The sequence below is a fragment of the Schistocerca americana genome, chromosome 5 (genome assembly GCF_021461395.2).
Source record: "Schistocerca americana isolate TAMUIC-IGC-003095 chromosome 5, iqSchAmer2.1, whole genome shotgun sequence".
Taxonomy (NCBI): Eukaryota; Metazoa; Arthropoda; class Insecta; order Orthoptera; family Acrididae; genus Schistocerca; species Schistocerca americana.
In genome coordinates this window covers 681,557,687-681,570,068 of record NC_060123.1, presented here as the reverse complement: position 1 = coordinate 681,570,068, position 12,382 = coordinate 681,557,687, and the positions used below count along the sequence as shown (strand labels likewise).

Sequence of the window (12,382 nt, the reverse complement as noted above, 5' to 3'; positions counted from 1 at the left end):
AGGCAAGTTCTTTCGCGTACTCTGTGTAGAATCGAATTGGTATCCCGTCAGGTCCAGTGGACTTTCCTCTGTTGAGTGATTTCGGTTGCTTTTCTATTCCTTGGACACTTATTTCGATATCAGCCGTTTTTTCGTTCGTGCGGTGACTTAGAGAAGGAACTGCACTGCGGTCTTCCTCTGTGAAACAGCTTTGGAAAAAGGTGTTTAGTATTTCAGCTTTACGCGTGTCATCCTCTGTTTCAATGCCACCATCAGCCCAGAGTATCTGGATATGCTGTTTAGAGCCACTTACTGGTTCAACGTAAGACCAGAACTTCCTAGGATTTTCTGTCAAGTCGGTACATAGAATTTTACTTTCGAATTAACTGAACGCTTCACGCATAGCCCTCCTTAAGCTAACTTTGACATCGTTTAGTTTATGTTTGTCTGAGAGGTTATGGCTGTGGTTTTGGCTTTCCAAGAGGGGCAACAAAACGAGGCGTAGGAAATCGACGTACCGCTGTGCCGTAAGGGTGCCGCGGATGACGACCAAAGGTGTCCTGCTATGAAAAGAAATGGCATCCCAGATCATCACCCCAGTCTGTTGGGTCGTATGTCGGCCGCCAGTCATGTTGGTATCCCACCGCTGTCAGCAGCGTCTCTGGACATGTCTTTGGTCTGAAATTCCATTGACTGGTGTAGACTTATCTTCAGTGATCAATCCTGCTTAGAACTGAACACCGATGACACGCAAAGACGTATCTGGAGACGCCTGAGACAACGGTGGGATACCAACGTGACTGTCGTTCGACATACGACTCGACAACCAGGAATGATGGTCTAGGGTGCCATTTCTTTTCATAGCAGGACACCCTTTGGTCGTCACCCACGGCACTCTTACAGCACGTCGTTAGGTCGACGATATTCTGTGCCCCGTTTTGTTGCCCTTCATGGCAAGCCAGCATGGGTGAGAGTTGTACTGCTTGTCTTCGTGTTTGCCAAACCCTACCTTTGCCACCGCGGTCGCTAGATCTCTCCCCAACTGCGAACGCTATGAGCATTACGGGTGGGCCCTAGAGCCATCTCGGTATTCTGACAACCTGAATTACCGATTCGACGAAATCCCTCGGGAGGTCAGGAGGATGACAAATCTACTTATGAACGCCAAACCGAATAACTGTTGCCACAAAGGCCAGACGTTGTCCAAACCATTGTTGACTTGCTCAATTTGTGAAGTTCTGTTTTTCTGAAATTATAGTCATTTGACTGTCTGTAAATGTACATCTGCCCATATCCGTTCCACTCGGATAGTTCTCTCATGGTGCCTCGTCTGTCTGTCTTAGAGAGTATTTCCAAAAAGTAAGCCACACTTCTCGGTAATTGTCAACTTCGTTACCATTATAGACATTTTCTAAAAAAATTAGCTTCATCTCATTATACAGAACAAAAATAGGTTTATGTGATTATACACAACACTGCGACCAGTCACTTTCGGAAATACTTGTTTATTCGCATGACCTTGCTCAGGGCCTTTTCAGGCTCGTCTTCGGGTGAGGTCACTAAATTTTCGACTTTACTTCGACAGCGTAATTCTGCGTATTAAATAGTGGCAAATGGACGGCATTGTATTTAGAGTGCACCAGGCTGTTTCCATTGCCTATTGTTCACGAGCCGGCCGTGGTGGTCTAGCGGTTCCAGGCGCTCAGTCCGGAACCGCGCGACTGCTACGTTCGCAGGTTCGAATCCTGCCTCGGGCATGGATGTGTGTGATGTCCTTAGGTTAGATAGGTTTAAGTAGTTCTAAGTTCTAGGGGACTGATGACCACAGATGTTAAGTCCCATAGTGCTCAGAGCCATTTGAACCAGTTTATTGTTCACGGATTAATTAAAAAAGTGATTCAAATGGCCCTGAGCACTATGAGACTTAACTTCTGAGGTCATCAGTCACCTAGAACTTAGAACTTAAACCTAACTAACCTAAGGACATCACACACACCCATGCCCGAGGCAGGATTCGAACCTGCGACCGTAGCGGTCGCGCGGTTCCAGACTGTAGCGCCTAGAACCGGTCGGCCACCCCGGTTGGCGCTTCAGTCTGGAACCGCGCGACCGCTACTGTCGCAGGTTCGAATCCTACCTCGGGCATGGATGTGTGTGATGTCCATAGGTTAGTTAGGTTGAAGTAGTTCTAAGGTCTAGGGGACTGATGACCTCAGATAGTGCTCAGAGCCATTTGAACCATTTTTGAACCAGACTGAAGCGCCTAGAACCGCTCGGCCACACCGACCGGCACAGATTAATCAGTTCTCACTATACACACAGGTAGTGTCACGATAAACCCACCAGCATCCAGCACTGTTATCGGCGTTTATATTCACTCCACAGTCACGGGTTCCAGAATATTCGTCATAGATAACCTTCATGTACACTTGACAGTTTCTGCTGTGTAGAATTTTTGTGAAATCACGTATTCTCTCTGGAAACAAGAACTACATTGTCACTGTTTCGACGTTAGAAGTACACACTAGACATTCCATCACATCTGGTTTCTACTTCCCTACGTGTGTTTATTAACACAATTAGTGCTAGCCACAGCTATACGTTTCCTCTGGTAATCTGGTTGTTAAATTCGATAAACATACTAATCTAAGTTCACTACTATTTTCAGATACGAAAGCAATAAAACAAGACAGTGAAGATGACCTCCAGCTAGCAGATATCGGCTATACCGAATACTTATTGAACACAATCCCAAAATTACATTACAACGAAATTTATGGTGTTTGAAGGTAAATACCCAATATGGTCGAAGATAGTAGTTAATTTCGAAGTAACAGAACAAGTATCACATTTCAAATACCTGGGCTATGACTTGAGTTATGATGATGATAATGATATAGTCTAAAATCTACAACAGAAGGAGTGTGGACAATAAAGAAACACTGAACTAAAATACTTGGAAAGAAACAAAAATCAAATTTTATAAAACTACAGCGATACCATCAATGTTGCACGGAATATGCAGTTGAATAGACACACATCAAAAAAAATTTTGCATCACCCCGGTTCCCAAAACTCCTGATCGACGTTGACTGTGGATATTGTATCACAGACACAGTCCATTTGACTGTTCACATATGTCACTAAACCTGCCCAAAGATGTAAACAACCATGCATGAGCAGCGCCTACTAGGCGCAGGGGGTCTTGCAGCCGATCAATTCCAGTCATTCCACCAGGAAGGAGGTACACGGCTCGTGTTGTCTGTGGTTCAACCATGTCTAGACGGTCAATACCGCCGTTCGATCGCGCCCGCATTGTTACTTTGTGTTAGGAAGGGCTCTCAACAAGGTAAGTGTCCAGGCGTCTCGGAGTGAACCAAAGCGATGTTGTTCGGACATGGAGGAGGTACAGAGAGACAGGAACTGTCGATGACATGCCTCGCTCAGGACACTCAAGGGCTACCACTGCAGTGGATGACCGCTACCTACGGATTATGGCTCGGAGGAACCCTGACAGCTACGACACCATGTTCAATAACGCTTTTCGTGCAGCCGCAGGACGTCGTGTTATGACTCAAACTGAGCGCAATGGGCTGCATGATGCCCAACTTCACTCCCGACGTCCATGGCGTGGTCCATCTTTGCAACCACAACACCATGAAGCGCGGTACAACAACAACATGCCCAATAGACCGCTCAGGAGTAGGATCACGTTCTCTTCACCGACGAGTGTCGCATATGTCTTCATCTAGATAATCGTCGGAGACGTGTTTGGAGGCGACCTGGTCAGGCTGAACGCCTTAGACACACCTTCTATCGAGTGCAGCAAGGTGGAGGTTCCCTGCTGTTTTGGAGTGGCATTATGTGGGGCCGACGTACGCCGCTGGTGGTCATGGAAGGCGCCATAACGGCTGTACGATACGTGAATCCCATCCTGCGAGCGATAGTAGTGCAAGCATATCAGCAGCATATTGGCCAGGCATTCCTCTTCAAGGACGACAATTGGCGCTTCCATCGTGCATATCTTGTGAATGACTACCTTCAGGATAACGACATCGCTAGACGAGAGTGGCCAGCATGCTCTCCAGGCATGAACCCTATCAAACGTGCCTGGGATAGATTGAAAAGGGCTGTTTATGGACGACGTGATCCACCAGCCACTCTGAGGTATCTACGGCGAATCGCCGTTGAGGAGTGGGACAATATGGACCAACAGCGCCTTGATGAACTTGTGAATAGTATGCCACGTCGAATATAGGCATGCGTCAATGCAAGAGGACGTCCTACTGTATATGATAGGTACCAGTGTGTCTAGAAATCTGGACCACCACCTCTGAAGGTGATACAACATGGAATGTGTGGTTTTCATGAGCAATAAAAAGGGCGGAAATGATTTTTATGTTGATCTCTATTCCAACTTTCTGTACAGGTTCTGGAATTCTCGGAACCGAGGTGATGCAAAACTTTTTTTGATGTTGGTATGAAAAGAAAGCTGACAACAAATTATAAGATGCAGAAATGAGGTTCTTGAGGAGAGTGAAGGGCTCCACAAGAAGTAGTATAATTAAAATGAAATCTTTGGTAGTGTATATGGTAATGAGAAAATAGCTGAATACAACTTGGGTATAAAATGAGAGGTGGACGATCCTAAACTACAACTCAAAAGAAGAAGAATCGTAGGCTGTCACCAGAAACGGTGGATATAAGTAGATGTGATGTGTATCGTGTAATAAATATAATGTATATGCCAGGTACAGTTTCATTTTCAACATGACGTTGAAAAACGATTAAACAGGGAGAAGGTAAATAACTGGAAAGAGAAATAGTCCGGCAGTAAATAATGTCAAAAAAAAACACCGATATCTACAAAAAAGAAACATCGAAATTTGCCATAAATTAAAATTATTTTCCTCTCATTACTAATACGCAAACAGTTAACTGTATTTGTACTTATCGTAAGCTATAATAAAATTCAATAAAAGCTCTCCGACCACATACTGATATTATCTGTCAGAAGTATGTCTACGACGTAAGAGAAGCTTTAAGGAATAAATAATTTCTATTTCCTTTTAAGGCTTTTGTTATTCACCAGCATCCTTAATGCACAAGGAAAATAAAAAAAATGGTTCAAATGGCTCTGAGCACTATGCGACTCAACTGCTGAGGTCATTAGTCCCCTAGAACTTAGAACTAGTTAAACCTAACTAACCTAAGGACATCACAAACATCCATGAGGATTCGAACCTGCGACCGTAGCGGTCTTGCGGTTCCAGACTGCAGCGCCTTTAACCGCACGGCCACTTCGGCCGGCACAAGGAAAATAGTCAAATATTTCTATGACTCAATGGTACGGCTATTATTGTGCTAGGAGAAGGTTACGTTGGGGACGGTAGAGACTATATATATATATATATATATATATAGTAGCGCCATATTTATGAATGTTGCTGCTTTTTTCAAGCAGTTACAGGTTCTTCACAACCTACATCTTTTAGAGGGTAAAAGTCTATTAAGGCTTAGTATGCTGCAACACCATTGCACCTACCTGAGGTTTTAACGATATAATAATTAAAATCCCAAAGAAAGCAGGTGTTGACAGATATGAAAATTACCGAACTATCAGTTTAATAAGCCACGGCTGCAAAATACTAACACGGATATTTTTACAGACGAATGGAAAAACAGGTAGAAGCGGACCTCGGCGAAGATCAGTTTGGATTGCGTAGAAATGTTGGAACACGGGAGGCAATACTGACCTTACGACTTATCTTAGAAAATAGATTAAGGAAAGGCAAACCTACGTTTCAACCATTTGTAGACTTAGAGAAACTTTTGACAATGTTGACTGTAAGACTCTCTTTAAATTTCTGAAGATGGCAGGGGTAAAATACAGAGAGCGAAAGGCTATTTACAATTTGTACAGAAACGAGATGGCAGTAATAAGAGTCGTGGGGTATGAAAGAGAAGCAGTGGTTGGGAAGGGAGTGAGACAGGGTTGTAGCCTAACCCCGACGTTATTCAATCTGTATATTGAGCAAGCAGTAAAGGAAACAAAAGAGAAATTCGGGGTAGGTATTAACATCCATGGAGAAGAAATAAAAACTTTGAGGTTCGCCGATGACATTGTAATTCTGTCAGAGACGGCAAAGGACCTGGAAGAGCAGCTTAACGGAGTGGACAGTGTCTTGAAAGGAGGATATAAGATGAACATCAACAAAAGCAAAACAAGGATAATGGAATCCTGTCGAATTAAATCGGGTGATGCTGAGGAAATTAGATTAGGAAATGAGACGCTTAAAGTAATACATGAGTTTTGCTATTTGTGGAGCAAAATAACTAATGATGGTTGAAGTAGAGAGGATATAAAATGTAGACTGGCAATGGAAAGGAAAGCGTTTCTGAAGAGGAGAAATATGTTAACATCGAGTATAGATTTAAGTGTCAGGAAGTCGTTTCTGAAAGTATTTGTATGGAGTGTAGCCATGTATGGAAGTGAAATGTGGATGATAAATAGTTTAGACAAGAAGAGAATAGAAGCTTTCAAAATGTGGTGCTACGGAAGAATGCTGAAGATTAGATGGGTAGATCACATAACTAATGAGGAGGTATTGAATAGAATTGGGGAGAAGAGAAATTCGTGGCACAACTTGACCAGAAGAAGGGGTCGGTTGGTAGGACATGTTCTGAGGCATCAAGGGATCACAAATTTAGTATTAGAGGGCAGCATGGAGGGTAAAAATAGAGACGGAGACCAAGAGATGAACACACTAAACAGATTCAGAAGGGTGTAGGTTGCAGTAGGTACTGGGAGATGAAGAAGCTTGCACAGAATAGAGTAGCATGGAGAGCTGCATGTCTCTGGACTGAAGACCACAACAAAAGCAACATGTTGTTTATTAATGTTGACTATATTACCCTGCAGTGGAACACGGAGCATGGATAATTTTTAATGTTAATGACCCAACTGTGTCCGGTGGGTTCCCGTGGATCGTTGCATTATGTTCCTGGAAATATTGTTCTTCGAAATCATCTGCAAATATTCCCAAATGGTGACGAGGGAATGACTTCAAATTACAGTAGTGGACACAGGTGAGAAATAAAATGCAACTGATAGTTTATTTCACCCTTAGACGTTCGTGCTGGGTGTGGTGAATCATACCAACAGTAGAGCTGAAATGACTCACTGAAGTTAATCTCTACCAAGTCCTATCGAAGAATCGCATCGAATAAAGTGAAGCACTGCCTAGTTATTCTAGGTTCCGTGAAGTTTTACGTAGATTAAGGGTTGAAGCAGCGGTTCAGTGGTAAGTCCTTTAAAAAGTAAATGTATCGTGAGTTGCTGGTCACGTACCAAACACCAAGATGAAGTATTAAATTAGCAACTCTCACGAAAAATAGTTCTTTTACGTGGCTAGACTGCCGGCCAAATTGACACATGGTCCTCACACTAAGGCGTCCCGTGCAGTAGTCTTGTCCACACATTTCAGCGTCAGAATTTATACCTTTTACCGAGGGTACAGGTCTCAAACCGTTACTGTCCTGATTCTCCAGTCTCTAAAAGTTCATTTCTTTTGACAATCAAATTCAAATGGCTCCGAGCACTATGGGGCTTTATATCTGAGGTCACCAGTCCTTTTCTCTGCCTCGTGATGACTGGGTGTTGTGTGATGTCCTTAGGTTAGTTAGGTTTAAGTAGTTCTAAGTTCTAGGGGACTGATGACCATAGATGTTAAGTCCCATAGAGCTCAGAGCCATTTGAACCATCATCAGTCCTCTAGAAACTAGAACTCCGTAAACCTAACTAACCTGAGGACATCACACACATCCATACCCGAGGCAGGATTCGAATCTGCGAACGTAGCGGTCGCACGGTTCCAGACTGAAGCGCCTAGAACCACTCGGCCACACCGGCCGGATTTTGACAGTCACATGATATTTAAAACTTATATGTACCCTGACATACTTGTTTATTTCTGGACAGATTGAAACCAATCTGAAACTTCCTGGCAGGTGAAGACTGTGTGCCACACCAGGACGCCAACCTTGGACGTTTACCATTCGTGGGCAAGTGCTCTGCCCACTGAGCTACCTAAGTACGAGTCACCACCGTCCTCACAGCTTTACTTCCGCCAGTATCTTATCCCGTACCTTCGATACTTCACAGAGATTCTCCTGCATACCTTGCGTGATTAGCACTGCTGGAAGAAAGGATATTGCGGAAACGTTGCTTAACTACAGCCTGGAGATATTTACAGAATGAATTTTCCCTCTGTGGCAGAGTGTGGGATGATATGAACCTTTCTGATACAATTAAAACTGTGTGCCGGAACAGGGCGCGAACCTCCCAGGTTCGCGTCACAGTTTAGCATACAGTTTTGATATGCCATGAGCTTTCAGTTCAGCACACACTTTGCTACAGAGTAAAAAATTATTCTGAAAACTGATTCTAGATATATATGTCTAACAAAAATACTCGATTAGTTAGTTTGATATGTAGCATTTGCATAAGGTATAAGGATTTCAACAATCGAAACATATATTAATTTTTTACTGGCACAAGAAGTAGGGCATCTTCCTTATGGGAGAAATCTCCACGTTTGCAATATGGACTATGAAGGGACGTAGCACTGCTGGTTCTTGCACATACGAAGATACTAAAAATTCTTGTTTAGTATTGTCTAATTTTCAGTCTAAAAATGCATAGACATTTACATTTATTCACAGTCACACCATTCAAAGTAGTTCATGCCACTGTGTGTAATGTTCTGTTAATTATATAGGTTAATTATATAGTTTCTCAACAGTGATTGATCAAATATGGTAATCAGTGATGGCCTTCTATCAGCTTGAATAAATATGTGGATGATTTACTTTTATATACATATAAATAGCTTCTACCTAGATCTGTCTGTTCACAAGTCGGTGAGTGTCATATCAATTTAGGTAATAGAGTTAATTAATTTCGAAGAAAGATAAAGAAAAATGATTCTTTATTACCTGTATCTCTGGCAGCTCTGTCCGTATTAGAGAGCTCTGATAACCGATAATTCCGTTCCACTTGAACTATAATCAGCCGGTTATGACTGTTGAATATCTTTATTTGTTGATGAAATATTTCGATAATGTGAACAAACAGTCCATCTCCTTGGGTGATATAAGGCACCCGTGCCCAAGTGTTATTCGGGTACCTATCGGCCCGCCAACCGTAAAGACACTACCACAGGGTCTCGTTGCTGTCGTACTGGTCATAGGTACCGACGTGTCGTCTATTGAGGGTTTCACCTCGTTATGTCACAATGCCGTTTCATTAAATAGTTGCCAACATGGGGAAGAGGAATGACACCAGGTATTATCCGCACATAATATTTCTGTGTAATGAACACTTTGTGACTATGGGCTGAACTAACTCAGAAAATCATTTCATATACTGTTAATTGGAAGTATAGAACATAAGTCAACTTTAGAACTAAAAATCTGCCATTTAGTTGTTGCCAAACACAGATGTTTCACTAGAGACTTAATATGTGATTTTCAGTTGACCCTCTAATCAATGTACAGGCCTAGAAAGTTAGAACGTACTATTTTATGTATCTCGTTTCCCCGTGTTCTGCTGTTGCTGATGATGATGATGATGTATTCTTCCTTGCGCAGGTCTGAAAGAAAAGTTTTCTTTAAAACTGATGTGGTAAACCATTTACTAACAACAAGTAAGTTTCTTTGTAAATACAGTATTTTATTTATTATTCCTACTGCTGTCGCTCCTCGTTTGAGCTTGAATCTGATGTTTGTATCATCAGCAAAGGGCACTATTTCTTCTTTGTCAGTGGAAGATGGAAGACCATTTATGTATAGCAACAAATGGAACGGGCCCAGTATCAAACCATACGGTACACATGTAGGCCTAGTATTTTGTGCAAAATTAGAAGATTCATCACGAAAACTACAGAAATTGCATAAAACGAACGTTAGCTTTCTGTCAATTAAATCTGAAGTGATCCACTTACTCATTGCACCTTTCAAGCCACAAACTGTGTTTCTCAAAAGGACTTCCACGATTTACGCCTTAGAAATATCACAAAGAACCCTTGTAGGTCACAATTTGCCATTCACTCATTTTAACACACAGTCAATGAGATGGTAGTGTGTTGAGCGGAGAGACCGTGCTTGAATTAAAACTCTGATTCGTACTCTATTATTGGCAGACATGCTTAATCATTTTAAGTTTTGTACTTCTTCAAAACATTTGAGAAAGAACTACATCGTAAAATGGGTCGACAGTTGTTAGTGTCACATGAAGTATCTTTCTTGAAGAGGGATATAGCAGTAACATACTAAAATCTATCTGTTAAGATTCTCTGTAAAACTGTTGAAATTCTGACAATTTTTGATTTTATGAGAGTCATTGTCCTCCTGATTACTGTGGAAGAAGTTCGAGTCAACTCATACTGAATGCCTGTGATAATGACTATCAAATATACTTTAGCGGTTTTTATCTTTCCACATAACCTTATCTAGTTCTTTTGTTAGGCTTAGAAAGTTATTATCAAATACTCTCGTGGCATATTTCTACTTCTGGATCATTCGGTCATAACTTTTGACTGCTAGATAATCTTTTTTCCCTGACAGACCGTGCTGTTTCTCTTCAAAATAAATTCATTGGTTTTGGCGTGGAGTCCTCGAGAGTAAACTCTTCTACTGTGCCTGTGTTTCCCTCAGCACGTTACTTGTTGGATAATTATTACAGATATTCAGTTGCCAGTCTGAGACAACATTAAACTCAGCATGTGTGACAGTTAAGTGGTCCCAACATGTCCTGTTTTTCGTAATGTCCATAAACACATAATAATTACAGTCTGCATTCATGGTGCAAAACTGGGCTTTCCAAACAGTACTAGACACACGCTTGACAGGCTGAATGAGTGGCTCCAGTTCGAAGTCCTCCGTAATGACAACGTCGTTTCTTTCCTAGATTTCCCCCATTGTACAGTAGTTATCTATTGGTTATCTGGTCCACATACAGAGCCTCTTCCATATGCTAAAAGTGTGTGCTGCGATCTCGATGGAGACAATGTCTCCAACGCAGAGCCATTTTATTTACACTCCTCAGTACATAGTAGTTAAATATTGAATGCATGTGATGGCCTCGATGGCAGTGGAACCAGTTCTGATGTGAAGTCCTAATAAGTACTACTGTCTTTCATTCGCTAGACCTACTTCAGCACATAGTCATTGTATTGTCGGGTACTTGTTGCAGAAATGGAGCTGCCAAAGCGTGCTAAGAGCGCGCTCGATGGCCTAGACGACGGGGACAGTGGCTCCGAAGCCGAGTCATCAGGGGAGGCGGACCTGGAGGAGAACAGCCCACGGCTCTACAATGGCTACCGGGAATCCCTGCGAGAGACGGCGGGAGGCCCGGGAGGAAGCGACTCTGGGGGCGGGCTCGGTGGCGGTGGCGGCGGAGGTGGCGGCCTAGCACTCACTTGGCTGCTGCCACTGCTGCACCTGCAGCTGTGAGTCTTCTGCCTCCAGACCCCAGGCACCACCGCTCACTACAGTCTGCTGCCACTGCCGCACCTGCAGCAGTGACACCTCCAGACCTCAGGCTCCACTGCTCACTACTGTCTGCTGCCGCTGCAGCACCTGCAGCTGTGAGTCATCTGCCTCCAGACCCCCAGGCACCACTGCTCACTACTGGCCATTGCTACACCTGCAGCAATGAGTTGTCTGCCTCTGGACTCCAGACACTGTCATTCACCATTGGTTGTTGGACCTGCAACTGTGAGCTGTCCGCCTGTGGATCCTAGGCAATGCTATTTATACTATCCACTGCTGCATGTGTAGCTTTGGGTCATCCCCCTCTAGGTCACAGTCACCGCTGCTCATTATTGGACAGCTGTCTGTTGGGAATTCAGCTACAGTGGTGGACTCAGGTAGCAGCCATACCGTGACATGTGATGGGTACGATGGGTGTCTGGTACCTTCTGTGGAACTATTTGTCACACTACCATATTTGAAACATCTGTACTGATACTGCCAATTTGCGACTCAGATCTTTGCTACCAGTCATGTCGCCAAATTATTTCTTAATTTTCACTGTCTCCACAACCACAAAAGAATACATATGATGATGGTGAGTGTGTTCAGTATTTAACTTCACTAACTAATGACCTTTCCTGTCAGTCACAATTTATCTAATACATTAATGACTTCCTTAGATATGGTGTATCAAATTCTCAATTGGGGTTCCACTCTTTGGGGTCCAGTTCGGCAACTGGTTGTTAGCTGCAGATTTTCATTATTCATGTCTCCTTGATCTTCTCATCATGTGTTTATAAGTCATATATCTAACAGCTTCCATAATTTGATCAACGTCCTTCATCTGTGGGCTCTCTCTACCTCAGAA

The 12,382-nt window shown here is 43.0% G+C and overlaps 1 protein-coding gene across 1 annotated transcript in view; it reads left to right on the top strand.

Moving 5' to 3' along the window:
• LOC124616630 (lachesin-like) overlaps window positions 1–11,493 on the top strand; it is a 195,152-nt gene extending 183,659 nt beyond the window's left edge. The window contains exon 3 of the mRNA XM_047144955.1: window positions 11,234–11,493. Within this exon, the coding sequence (XP_047000911.1) occupies window positions 11,234–11,493 (260 nt within the window). The remainder of the gene's footprint in view (window positions 1–11,233) is intronic.
• Window positions 11,494–12,382: the final 889 nt, after the last annotated feature.